Source organism: Paroedura picta, chromosome 6, assembly GCF_049243985.1.
Source record: "Paroedura picta isolate Pp20150507F chromosome 6, Ppicta_v3.0, whole genome shotgun sequence".
Taxonomy (NCBI): domain Eukaryota; kingdom Metazoa; phylum Chordata; class Lepidosauria; order Squamata; family Gekkonidae; genus Paroedura; species Paroedura picta.
In genome coordinates, this window is record NC_135374.1 from 79,145,991 (window position 1) to 79,158,435 (window position 12,445).

The 12,445-nt window shown below is 39.7% G+C and overlaps 1 protein-coding gene across 4 annotated transcripts in view; it reads left to right on the forward strand.

The window, feature by feature from the left end:
* The window catches only part of MID1 (midline 1), a 259,422-nt gene that overhangs the window by 141,508 nt on the left and 105,469 nt on the right, over positions 1-12,445 (forward strand). For 3 of the 4 annotated variants that reach the window (XM_077343254.1, XM_077343255.1, XM_077343253.1), the window contains exon 2: positions 10,748-11,463. In XM_077343254.1, coding sequence (XP_077199369.1) covers positions 10,804-11,463 — 660 coding nt within the window. In that variant the 5' untranslated portion in view covers positions 10,748-10,803. Of the gene's footprint in view, positions 1-2,844; positions 2,981-10,747; positions 11,464-12,445 lie in introns of those variants that run through there. The other variant, XM_077343256.1, reaches the window with a different exon arrangement.

The window sequence follows — 12,445 nt, forward strand, 5'->3', positions numbered from 1 at the left end:
GCAGGGGCTCAGGCGGCAGTGACATCCCTTGGCAAAAGACTGCCCCCCCAGGCCTCAGTAAAATTGTCAAGTGTTGACCGGTCCCCAGTGATAAAAATGTTGGGGACCACTGTTAAGGACCATATCACTTCAGCCTTGGCTCATCTAGTACAGCTCCCAATTTATTTATGGGCACAATTCAAGATGGTGGTATAAGCCATCAAAGTATACCTGATGGATTGCCTATTCTCTTATAAAACCACCTGAACATGTTTGAGGCCCTGCTTCAGCTGCCCCAGTCTTCTGAGGTTAGGTGGGCTGTCAATAGCCAGACCCTTCCTTATTCTTGAGGGGTAGCTTATAATCAGCCAATATGTTTCCCATATGCACACTTTACATTTTAGATGAACATTTAATACATCCCTAAGAATGTGATGTATTAACTAATTTTTAGCTTGGCCATTCCATTTTCTGTGTGTTTAATGAGTTTCATACAGAACTGAGAAAGAACATCTCCAGAAAGTACATATTAAGGTGCCTATAATGGATTGATACAAAGTATGGATAGGCTGATAATTTAAATAGAAAATGTACTTGCTTTGAAAATTCTAAGTCTGTAGTATTGCATGGAGAATGTATACTTACAAAGGGTCATACTCCCAAAATCTGATTGGATGCATACTTTTTGGGGAAGCATAAAGAAAATGTTCTGGGACTGGGCCTCAAAACACTTGGTTTCTTGCTGTATTCCTGATTGGTTTTAAAGCTGGAGCCCTTAATGCGTACACCTCTGTGAGAAAATGCTGTTTCCTTGATGGGATGTATAAGGTTAATCCTTCTTCCCCCCCCCCCCCCCGACAGGGCTTCCAGTCACCAAGTAGATCCTGGTAGATCTAAGTAGATCCTGTAATTACAAGAGATCTCCGCGCTACAGAGATTTTCCCTGGAGAAAATGGCTCCTTTGGAGATGGGCCTCTGTGGCATCATACTGTGATGAAGTTCCTCCCTTTCCCAAAGCCCACCCTCCCCATACTGTACCTTTAAATCACCTGCAACTGTTAACCCTGGCAAAAACTGTATCTTGCCCAGTTAGATGAACAATATTGGCTGAAGGCTAGTGCAATCCGTATATACTTCTGAGAAGGTCAGTCTACTACCACAGGAACTGGTTCAGCATTCCTTGCTAAGGAGTGATGACTGATTATTAGCCAACATATTATCCAGTTAATGCAGACAATTATATAGGTACTGTGGATTGTAATTTATTATTAGTGTTATAGCGCAGGCCTTAGCATCATACAATGTACAAATTGTAACACCATAAAAATACTGAAATAAAATTGCAGTTATAAAAATACAAAGTAAACGTTCTTAAAGTATGAATGTCTGTATTTTACTCCTTTATGGCTATAAAGGAGTAAAATACAGACATTCATACTTTAAGAATTAACATGCACAATTTATTTCCTTAGCTTCGTGGATGATAGCATGAAGGAGGCAGCCTTACATGTAATGGATGGATTTATTGTGGATTGTGCTGTCCTTGGACATTTACATGCCTCTAACATAGCTGGCCACTTTTAAAATATATGTTGAGACCTTACTTTTGGAAATTCAGAGCGGTCAATGTACTATATTCTTCCTTTCTTTTAAGAAAGGAAATAATAAAAGAAACTAAAGAAACTAAAACTAGGCTGAAAGGCAAATTAAACACAAACTTTAGTCTGGGATATAGAATAAATGGAATGCACATTTGGATCTGTTCTCCCAAACCTTTAATGTATTGTTTCATTTCACTACAGCAATATAAAAGGAGACATGGCAACATGAAAAGCAGAACACAAGGAAGCAATTCATTCCTGCTGCTTCCACTTCAACATGAATTTTTTAACACATCTATTGCAAGCCAAATGTCAGAGGAAGATGAACAGGCACTTTACTTAAGACATTTTAATGAAGTCTGAGTCCCTCTTACCTTATAATATTGATAATCTAGCAGTATTGGATATATAGCACTATTTTGACCTAATTGTAGAAATCCTGTGTTTTCTGTAGACTGAAGAAACATGAATGATAAGCTACAATGATGAGACAGTGGGGCTGACATTTCTGGCTTTTAGGGGAAGATAGTTCAATACAGTTCAAAAATTCGATCTTGGGTTTTAAATCTTTAATATAACCGTGTATTTTAAGGCCAGATGGCTACTTATTATTTTTCAACATAGAGCTATAGTGTTTCTGAGGAATCATTACAAGTGGTTTAAAAGTTCCTTTCCTGCTCCCAAAGTAGCAGCCCTGAGAGAAAGTCTTTCCTTTAATATATGCTTCAGCTGTGTGATGAACTTCTGCCAGATATTGATTAAATACAAAATAATATATGTGAAGTGCCGGGAAGTGTAACATTTGGTCAGTAGGCTTCAGTCTTCTATGGGGGAGTTTTGAACTGTTGGTAGCATGTCAAGATTTGCTGGTTCAGGTCATTCTCTCCTTACAGGCATGGGAAATGAAATTCATTATTCAGCCCTGGATTAATTACACAGCAGGCTGAGCTTCCACTTGTTCAAATAATGTGGCAGCAAAGCCTAGTGCCCTTATTACAAGCCATCATTGTTGGGTGGGTTACATGGATGGACTGTGAGAGAAACTGATCCTCTGCTGCTTTCTCGCTCGATGGATGTTGAATGCTGAAAGAGAAAGGAGATAGGCTGCTTTAGTGTTGATGACAAAAGGCAGCTGGATTACAAAGGCAATTTTCAGTCCTTAAACTCTGGCGGAGGTGATTAGGTGGAGTTGGCTTTCCTGGAATTGTAGGCTAGATTTTCCTGTTGTGCTTCAGTTATTCACAGTAACAAACACAGTCGCGGCCCTAAAGATTCAGGCTTGCTGCTGCTGGGAGAACCTGCCACAGGGGTTCCTGGGTTTGTCGCTATCTTTTTAAGGGGTTTGGCGTGATCATCTAACAGCAATGTTTCAACACAAATGTTTGGGCCGAAATCCACGGGTAGGTATATCATAATTGGTGCATTCCTGAGGCTCAGAAATGAGATGAACTATAGGAAGGCTGTGAAGTGATACTAAATATATAGCACCGCCCTGCTTCTTTTAAAAAGCCAATTTTAACAATATTGTGATTTGAAAATTTGATTTTTATCTGTAATAGCAGGCTATTTATTATTTTGTTCTTGGAATTTCAGTCAGTTTGTAACTGTGTTTCGGTACTGCCAAGTCATTTCTGTTGGATTGTGAGGGCCAGTACAGTGTGTTCAGCCTTTCTAATAGTTTATCTGGCATCTTTATTTTGTTAAGCACAGCTGTTCTTATCATGTTATTCAGCATTTAAACTATCCAAAGAGAGACTGGATTGCCTGTCATTTTAAAAATAATGGTTTCTTGTGAACCTTGTGTGTCTTCGTATCAAGTATCTGACATGAACTTTTGAAATTAAGGTTGTTTTTTTTATTAGGCGAGTAGAATAAATAGCCCTAGTGTTCTGGAACACTTTGCAGCACTATCCTAAAATTGTGTTTCATGCGTATGCTTGACCATACAGTATATATTCAAAAGCATATATAGGCATTTGATCATATGAAGAAATATTTTGGTTGCATTTCCATTTATAAACAGTCTTCTAGATGTAAGGACTATTAAGTACATCCAGGGAGTTAGGAATAGTTAAGTTTTTTATCTCTTTGCCCCACTATAAAGAATAAGAGTTGTAGTTCTCAAAGTATTTACTTACATGGTTCTACTTGCATAAATTCCTGATGTTCAAAGTTAGATTTGTAAGTATAAAAGGCAGGAGCTACTGTGAACACGGCCCACACATAAACTGGGAGCTATAGTCAATGTAGGTGGTGTCATGAAAATTAATGTGAAATACACCCAGCCATGCAGGCATCATTTTTTAAAATTTGTTGTCTGCCAAGAATAATCAGCTAAAGGTCACTGCTTTAGTCAGTGAGCACAACCTAATTATTTACAGTATCTTTTTACATTGGCGACTATCATTCACTTTCTAATTAATTTATCAACAGTAATTTTTCTAAAATATAGAGGGGGGCTGGTTGATTTGGTGGGTTTGTTTTTTTAAAACTTTAGTTCTGTCAGTTCTTGCATTCTCCAGACAACTTCATAATTAATGCTTCCAATATTGACTGGGTCTTTTTACATTACATCCTTTGCCTATGCTGTTTTGTAGAGGATAGAGCTCCCCACTTTTTAAAATGAGATTAGTCACCATTATCTGCTGCTGACTTGCTCTCAGTTGAAGTATCAATTAATTGATCTAGAAGTTTTAGATAAAACGTAGCCCATATCATGTATTAGGGAAGCCAGTTTCCTGGTGGGGTCCAGGGATCCCCCAGAATTACAGCTCATCTATAATTCCCTTGGAGAAAATGGATGCTTTGGAAAGCAGTATCTATAGCATTGTAGCCCACTGAAATCCTTGTTCTCCCCGCCCCCCAGGCTCCACTCCCCAAAACTCCAAGAATTTTCCAACCTGCTAGTGGCCAGGCGGAACCTGGCAAATTCTATTATTTATATGCTTTGAACATGTATCTTTAAATGTTTTTGTATTTATGGGCTATCCATCTTGTAGGCTTTTCCTGTATAAGGCACCCTATTATCAGTGTATCAGAGTGAAAGAATTACTGACCTAGAATAATATGTGAAATTACCACATTATTTCAGTAATTGAGTATTCAAAGCAGCAGATTATAGAAAGAAAATCAATCACAATTATAAATACATCTTTAACAAAGCAGCTATAATGTTAATGTTACTTTTTGTTCTGCCTCATATTCTTAAGTTCTTTAAAATATTCATGTTATAATAGGTTTGAAACACTAAACAAAAAACAGAACAGTATTTTACAAGGGTCAGGCCTGGGGTGGGGGGTCCAAATGGGATACTTTATTGTGACAATTACCTGGATATAACTACCTTTTTCCACTGGTGAAAAGGAAGACCCAACTCTGACCACCAAAAGTTTATGCTGGAGATTATGGAATATGAAAGGACAAAAGCATCTGAATAGTATGGAAAAAACTGGATAAGAGACCACATGCATACTGTCTGGATCCTACCATATTCAGGAGAACATGGGCTGCAAACCTAACATAATACAAGCTAATTTTGTCATTTTTAAATAGATTTTTTAAACAAATATTTTCTTTCGGTATACAGGAAAACGTACAAATTCATACCAGGCCAGAAAATTCAGTTTTGATCCTAGTATTTTAAATGAGAGACATTTCAGAATATTATAAGGAAATACTCAGCTTACCCTTTTCCTGCCTTTTGTTAATCAGCTAGGGTTGCCATTCCAGAAGTGTCAAATCTTGGGAGGCATGGTGGAATTTTGGGTTAATTCTAGAGCATCTGTGATATATTGACACTACTTCCAGATTTTCACCTTAGGCCAGCAGTCCGCAACCTTTTTCAGGTTGTGGACCACTTCCAAGGGGTCGGGGAGAGGGTGACCCGGGGCCCTGCGCATATGCAGACCTGCTGCGCAAGCGCGTTTGCACCCAGTGGGGGTGCAAAGGCACATGCGTGGCAGCTCTGCCATGCATGCACGAAACTGCCGCACATGCGTGTTTGCATCCCGTCGGTCGCAAACGCTCATGCGCGGCAGGTCTGCGCATGCAGATTTGCACCACCGGCATGCTGACATCCGTGCTTCCCTCTTCCCCCCTCCCGCAGCAAGAAGCTTGCTGGGCCGCAAGCTAATTGGCCGCTTCAGCATGTATAGTTTGCATGTATAGTTTTAGGAATCAAAATATTAATATTTAAATTTGGCCCTGTAATTTTACAGGTATCTCTGTAAGACTTCAACAAAATGAGTTTTCATTTTTTTCTTGGCTTCAAACTGATATTCATTGGTGGAAAGAAGGTACATAAGTGTTACCAGCCTTGTGCTAGCAAATGCCAGATTTGGGGAGTGATTTCTGGGAAGTTTTGTGGAATGTGGCTGTTTCCAGGTGATGTGCTAGAAATTTCTCCAATTTCTATGGTCTTTACCAGGAGAAATTCCTAGAATGGTATAGTGAACTGGATATCACTTCTGAGTAAATGGTCAGTGGATCAACCTCCTCCCCCCCCCCCCCAAATCTCTATAGCCTTTATCATAAATATTGGGGAGAATTCCTAGAATATTACCATCAATACCATTTCCTCTCCTTTTGTGTCCTGATCTTCAAGTTATTGAGGGTAGAGGATGAAAAGTAAAGGTGGAGATTACCCACTGCCACTGGGCAAATTAGATGCCTTGGTTAGATCCAAAGTCCCTATAAGCAGAATTACAGTTTTGATCAAACAAGGTATCTGTGTCACCAGTTCTTTCTTCTCAGTGGAGGGGGAACCGGGGGGACACCCAGAGCATTTCAGAGGAGTGTTGGAGGGCATAGTGTGTTGAACAGTACCCAATTCATGGTCTTTTGCATGTAAATCCTTGTTATCACCTTAAGTTTTTTGATAAGCTGAAAGGCAAACTATAAATGAAACTTATAAATTATAAAATAACTAGATCCTTGACTTTGAAATTAATTTGGTTTGGGTATTTAAAATACTGGCCTTAATAACAGCTGGTTAAACTGTGAATCCAGAGTAAGTGACATTTTCTGTTAGACTTTGAACATAAGTTCTGTGAAATCTATGTCTGTAGGTAGATTCCTTTAGTGGGTGCTTAAATAACGGCGAAAGACTCATTCTTTATGTAACCATTGGATTATGGCTACAATAAAATATAAGTAATGCTGAGCACCTGGAGCATGATGCTCAATGTCAGATTGGAAACTGAATCCTCCCTGCATTCATTCAATGAAGAACATAAAAGCATTGGAAATACCAGGTCTTGTATAAATCTGTCTTCTAAGTTGTGACAAATCATGGCAGCATTGAATTTTGCCTGTGTCTTGGCTGTTTATGGCAAGTGTTTTAAAAGTTAGATACCTACGTTGTTTTAACAGGTACATTGGGGGGGGGGGGAAATGCAATTTGTGAATTTATGTGGCAAATATCTTTTTGAAAATATGTCTTGCAAATACACTGATCAGGGAGCCTTGATTACCTAGTTTTGACCCCTGCTCTGCTAAGGTAGGTCATTGGATGACCTTGGGCCCGTCAGTGGTTCTCAGTCTAACCTACCTCATAGGGTTGTTCTGAGGAACTGTAAGCCACTCTGGGTTCTTACTGGAGAAGAAAGGTGGGGGTATAAATGAAGCAAATAAGAAATCATTGAAAGTTTTTCTACCAGCCCTGAAATTTCAACCTCCATTTCAGTGTAGCATTGAAACTGTGTATCTTGATACTGTTATTGCTGATTGGTATATTATATATGGAAGACCTACAAAATGCAACTCTATTCCCACAGCGTTGCTCTTTACCTTCACTGAAAGTCCCCACAGCCTCTTCCTTTTCCCTGCTCCCGTTTCTCTTTCCTACCCACCATCTAACCTATCTTTATTGGCCCATATGCCTTCAGCATTTTCTCTTCCCTCTGTCTGTCAGCCTTCCTCCAAGAAAACTTTGTGGCGTTGGCTGCCACTCTGGCCCCAGGGCCCTTTTTATTTTGTCATTTATTTAGATTAGAAGATTTGTAGGCCAATAAAAAAAACTTTATTAGCCCTGACATATAAACTGTCATCCGGGACCAATGTTAAATCAATAAAATTAAATAATTGGCCCAGTTATAAATGGCAGGAAAATGGCTCAGGCAACCCTCATGGACTTGCAGGGAGTAACTTATTGTTCTCTGCATCTTTTTATACACTCTTTTTTCCTTCATCCTTGCAACCCCAGTATACTCACCTTTTATTTCCTTTCCTCTATTCTTCTCACCACCAACCAAACCTATCATTTGTATCAGCCACCTATTTTCAGCAATATTTGTTATTTCTTTACTTCACCCATGCCCCATCTTCCTCCACAATGGGGACAAAAAACAGCTTACCATATATCATTACTCCATTTTAGTCTCACAACATCCCTGTTGAGGTAAGCTAAGCAGAAAATATATAATTGGCCCAAAATCACCCAGAATGTGGATTTGAACCTGTGTTTCCCAGATCTTAAACTGAAACTCCTAACCACTATACCACACTGGCTTTGGTGGAATCATTGCTGTTGAATAGTGTCAGTACTATTGTGGTTGCTTAGCAGTGGTCATTGACAGCATTTGTTTCTTAAAACTATAGATACTGTTAATAGTATTTGTGGGGGTTTCCCAGTTTTTTCTGCAAACCTTGGCTTTTTTCAAGTTTGTAGAAAGATCTGTCTTGTCTGTCCATGGCCTGAGTATCACAGATAGGGCTCCATTGAAAATGTGGGTGATATTGGAAGCATTTGGGGACACTTTTTGAAATCACCTGCATCAATGGACTACCTGATATCTGAAAAGATAGCTTTCAGTTGGGTTTTCTGTCATGTGATCAAGAAAGATCCTGCCACTGAGAACTAACTGTCAGTTATTAGCTTCTACATAGTATTATATCCTGTGTACTAAGCTAGTGCCTTTTAATTGTTTTGAACATCCTGTCTGGTAGTGAAGTCCAGTACATCAGAGACTGCATGATAATGGTGTAAAAGTGCTGTAGTCTCATGTGCATATATGTAGTACCTCAGCAATATAACACGATCTATCAACATCAAAAATCCCAAATAATGTATATTCTTCTGCAGAATACCTAAGATTGTATACTCCAGATTTTGTACACTCTGTATGTAGAGATGCCAGTTCCCAGGTAGGACCTGAACATTCTCTGGAATTACAGCTCATCTTCGGACTAAACAGATCAATTCCTCTGAAGAAAATGGGTGCGTTAGAGGGTGGACTCCATAGTACTACACTCCACTGAGGTCCCTTCTCACTCCAAATTCTGCACACTGCTGACTTTGTCCCTGAAGTCTCCAAGTATTTTAGAGAGCTGGCTATCTGTGCACAGAAAAGTTATTTTGCAGTGTTCATAAAAAAGAAAGTTTTATCTCGTGCAGTAGGAATGGGAAACTAAAGTTTGGCTGAATCAGTTAATTCATAATTGCTCTGTGCACACACACACATACACACCCTGCCCCCAACTTTAGAAACAGAAAAGGGTTGTTGTTGCATTTAAACTTGCCCCAGATTTTTGGCCAGTAAGTGTGAAACTAAATGGCATATTGTTCTCCTTTAGGAACAAAACCTCTTCTGGCCCCTTCACAAAGCAGCTATGAATAAGCATTAGATGTTGACTTGAACTTTGCCTCCAGATTTGAACTTCTTCACGCTATTATGCTCTGGACTGAGGTTATGCATAACGTTCCTGTCACTGTAACTGCAGCCTCTGCTTTAATTGTGGGGGAGTATAGAGGGTTCAAAAAGATTTGGTTCCCAAGCTTGCTAATGAGCATAAGGCTTCTTTTGCCCTTAATGAACCAAAATTTCTATGAGATTTGTGGGGAGGGTGAGATGGGAGGGCAGGAGAGGGGAAAGAGTTCACATACTAGAACAACGACTTTACAGTGTAAAGTGTATGCAGCTGGGCCATCTGAAGCTGTCCTCAGTTATGAGCAACAAAGCTTAAATGGATTGTACTGTGAAGAGGTAGAGCTCCGTGAGTGTGAAGCATAGCTTGTGCTTCTGCTTCACTGGCTTGTCTGTTTATAACAGTGATAGGCCCTTGACAAGTGCTTAGGCGAGGAGAGCCACATAGGGCGATTCTTTTCAGAACCATTCCCTGCAACATGATGAGGGAAAGAAACAAAATGAAGGCTTGGTCATTTTAAGGGGTGATCTCTTCCTTGGGGGGGGGGGGGGTTGCACTGCTGATTTCCATGCTGGGGGAAGTCAGCGATAGACCTAGCTGTATTTCATGAAAGATGCAAAAATGAATCTTTGCCCAGTAAACAACCCTGTGATCGTTCTGTTCGAAGACAACTGATGTTCTGGCACTTTTGTGATGCCACTAAGATTTGATACGTCTAAGAAGGAAATATATTTTTTATACAAATCCAGTCAGTTCAGCAAATGCCACATCTTATCACTTTTTGACTAGCAGCACTGAAGTGCCATTTCCTCTTCTAAATATGTTTTTCTTTCTACTCTATCCTTGTGAGCATTTTGATTGTCATGCTGTACCAACAGTCTGTCTGTATACAACTCACAATGAATTGATTTGTTTTATCATGTTCTGTTTATTATTAACCTAGTCATGGATAAATAGGGATACATACTGGCATATTGTATTGCAATACTTTGCTGAAAGTGTAACTAAAACCTAGAATACAGCAAAATGCCAGGGTGCTATGCTGAGAAGTAATGAGGAAGTTTTGAGGTTTTGTTTGATAAACCTGATACTCTGTCTATCCATGGCTGCTCTTGAGAGTTAAAACGTATTCAGACTTTTCTAAAACAAATGTTAGCTGATTCTATAGCATATTTAAAGGAAGTTTTGGCAGTTAACAATGTTATTTTGTGTCCAGGTTCTATATAACGTGAAAGCTGTCCAAATATATTACTCTGTATTTATTAATCTTTTGTTGCAACAAACAATTAAAAGACAAAACAGACATTTTTATTCTTAAAAATGAAGCTTAAGGAAGCACAAAAGAAAAATGAAGTTTCAAATACCTTGATTGTCGGTGCTTAGGGAGAGTCCAAATTTTGTGTAGCCTTCCAATTTGGAGAGATGGCTGCGTAATGCCAAGGGAAGTGGTGAAAGTTGACAACCCCCCATGGCTGACCCCTCTGCTCTCTCTCCCCTAATCAAATTTTATGTTCTGCTTCCAGATAGCTGATCAGCTTTCCTGGATTTCGCTGACAACACAGGAAAGCTTTGCCTGAAAATGGAAACACTGGAGTCGGAACTGACCTGCCCTATCTGTCTGGAGCTGTTTGAGGATCCTCTGCTGCTGCCTTGTGCTCACAGCCTCTGTTTCAACTGTGCGCATCGCATCTTGGTCTCCCACTGTGCCACCAACGAATCAGTGGAGTCGATCACCGCCTTCCAGTGCCCTACTTGTCGTTATGTCATCACCCTCAATCAACGTGGTCTAGACGGACTCAAGCGCAACGTCACGCTGCAGAATATTATCGACAGGTTCCAGAAAGCGTCAGTGAGCGGGCCCAATTCTCCTAGTGAAACTCGCCGCGAGCGGGCTTTTGATAGCAACAGCATGTCGTCCAGTGAGAAAGTTCTCTGCCAGTTCTGTGACCAGGATCCTGCTCAGGAAGCAGTCAAGACCTGTGTAACTTGTGAGGTGTCCTACTGTGAGGAGTGCTTAAAAGCCACTCACCCAAACAAGAAGCCATTTACTGGACATCGTTTAATTGAGCCCATTCCGGACTCGCATATTAGAGGATTAATGTGTCTGGAGCACGAGGATGAGAAAGTTAACATGTATTGTGTGACCGATGACCAATTAATCTGTGCCTTGTGTAAACTGGTTGGGAGGCATCGAGATCACCAGGTGGCCGCTTTAAGTGAACGCTATGACAAACTAAAGGTTAGTTCCATCTTCATGCTTTTTCTACTAGCAAGAGTGGTGCCATATGAAATTATATGTGTGCACCTTGTTTTCTGTGTGACTGTTATGAATATGTTCACTACAGATTTGCATTGTACATACCTACTTCCAAATAACTATAATCAGATTGCATTAGGTATAGGGGAAAACCTTTGTTTAGTATGGAATGGTAATGTATATGCAGAATTATTTTAGCTGCTAGTGACAATTTCCAAGGACAATGGGTGTGTTCTTTAGATGGATGAGACTGTGTATATTAGTCACAGTTTGTAGATCCGCATATGTAGGGGCTCCCATTTGCTGAAGGGTGTATAGAACCTTTCCCTGTTCATGAGAGAGAGAGCATGCGTTTTTTAAAACTCCCATTTGTATTTCAAAGCTGCTGTAATACTTCTGTAGGTGCCAGTTTCTTAGGATATCTGTTATTCTTTTAATTTAAGGGTAATGGTAATTATGTTTAATCTTATTGCTTTCCTCTCCAAACATCTTTTACAGTTACGCAATGAAAGCATTTTAATACTAGTCTTCCCCAGGATATACAATTATTTGTACAATACCAAAGTCGTAACACATGGAAAGCTATTTAAAAAAAATAACGTTATGGAGACTCTCTGTACATATTGAAACTCCATCTTATATCAGTGTCAAGGCTGCTCTTCAGTCTTCCAATACCACTGCAAAATGTCCTTAGCATATATATGTTCAGATATATCAGAGGTTTGTTTTAAGCAATATCCAGTTAAAATAACTGCTATGGAGAACAGTGTCATATTTATGTGAGCCAGTGTCCTCTTAGCTGCCAGACTGGATACAGAACAGCATGCTCGAGAAAGGAGAAATCCTTCAGAAGTCCCCTCCCCCATTCCATTAGAGAACTGCTGCAGTGATTGTTTGGAAATTTTAACACAGAGACCAAGTGCTGAAGGCATAAACCGATGTCTTTGGCCAATGGATTTATGTA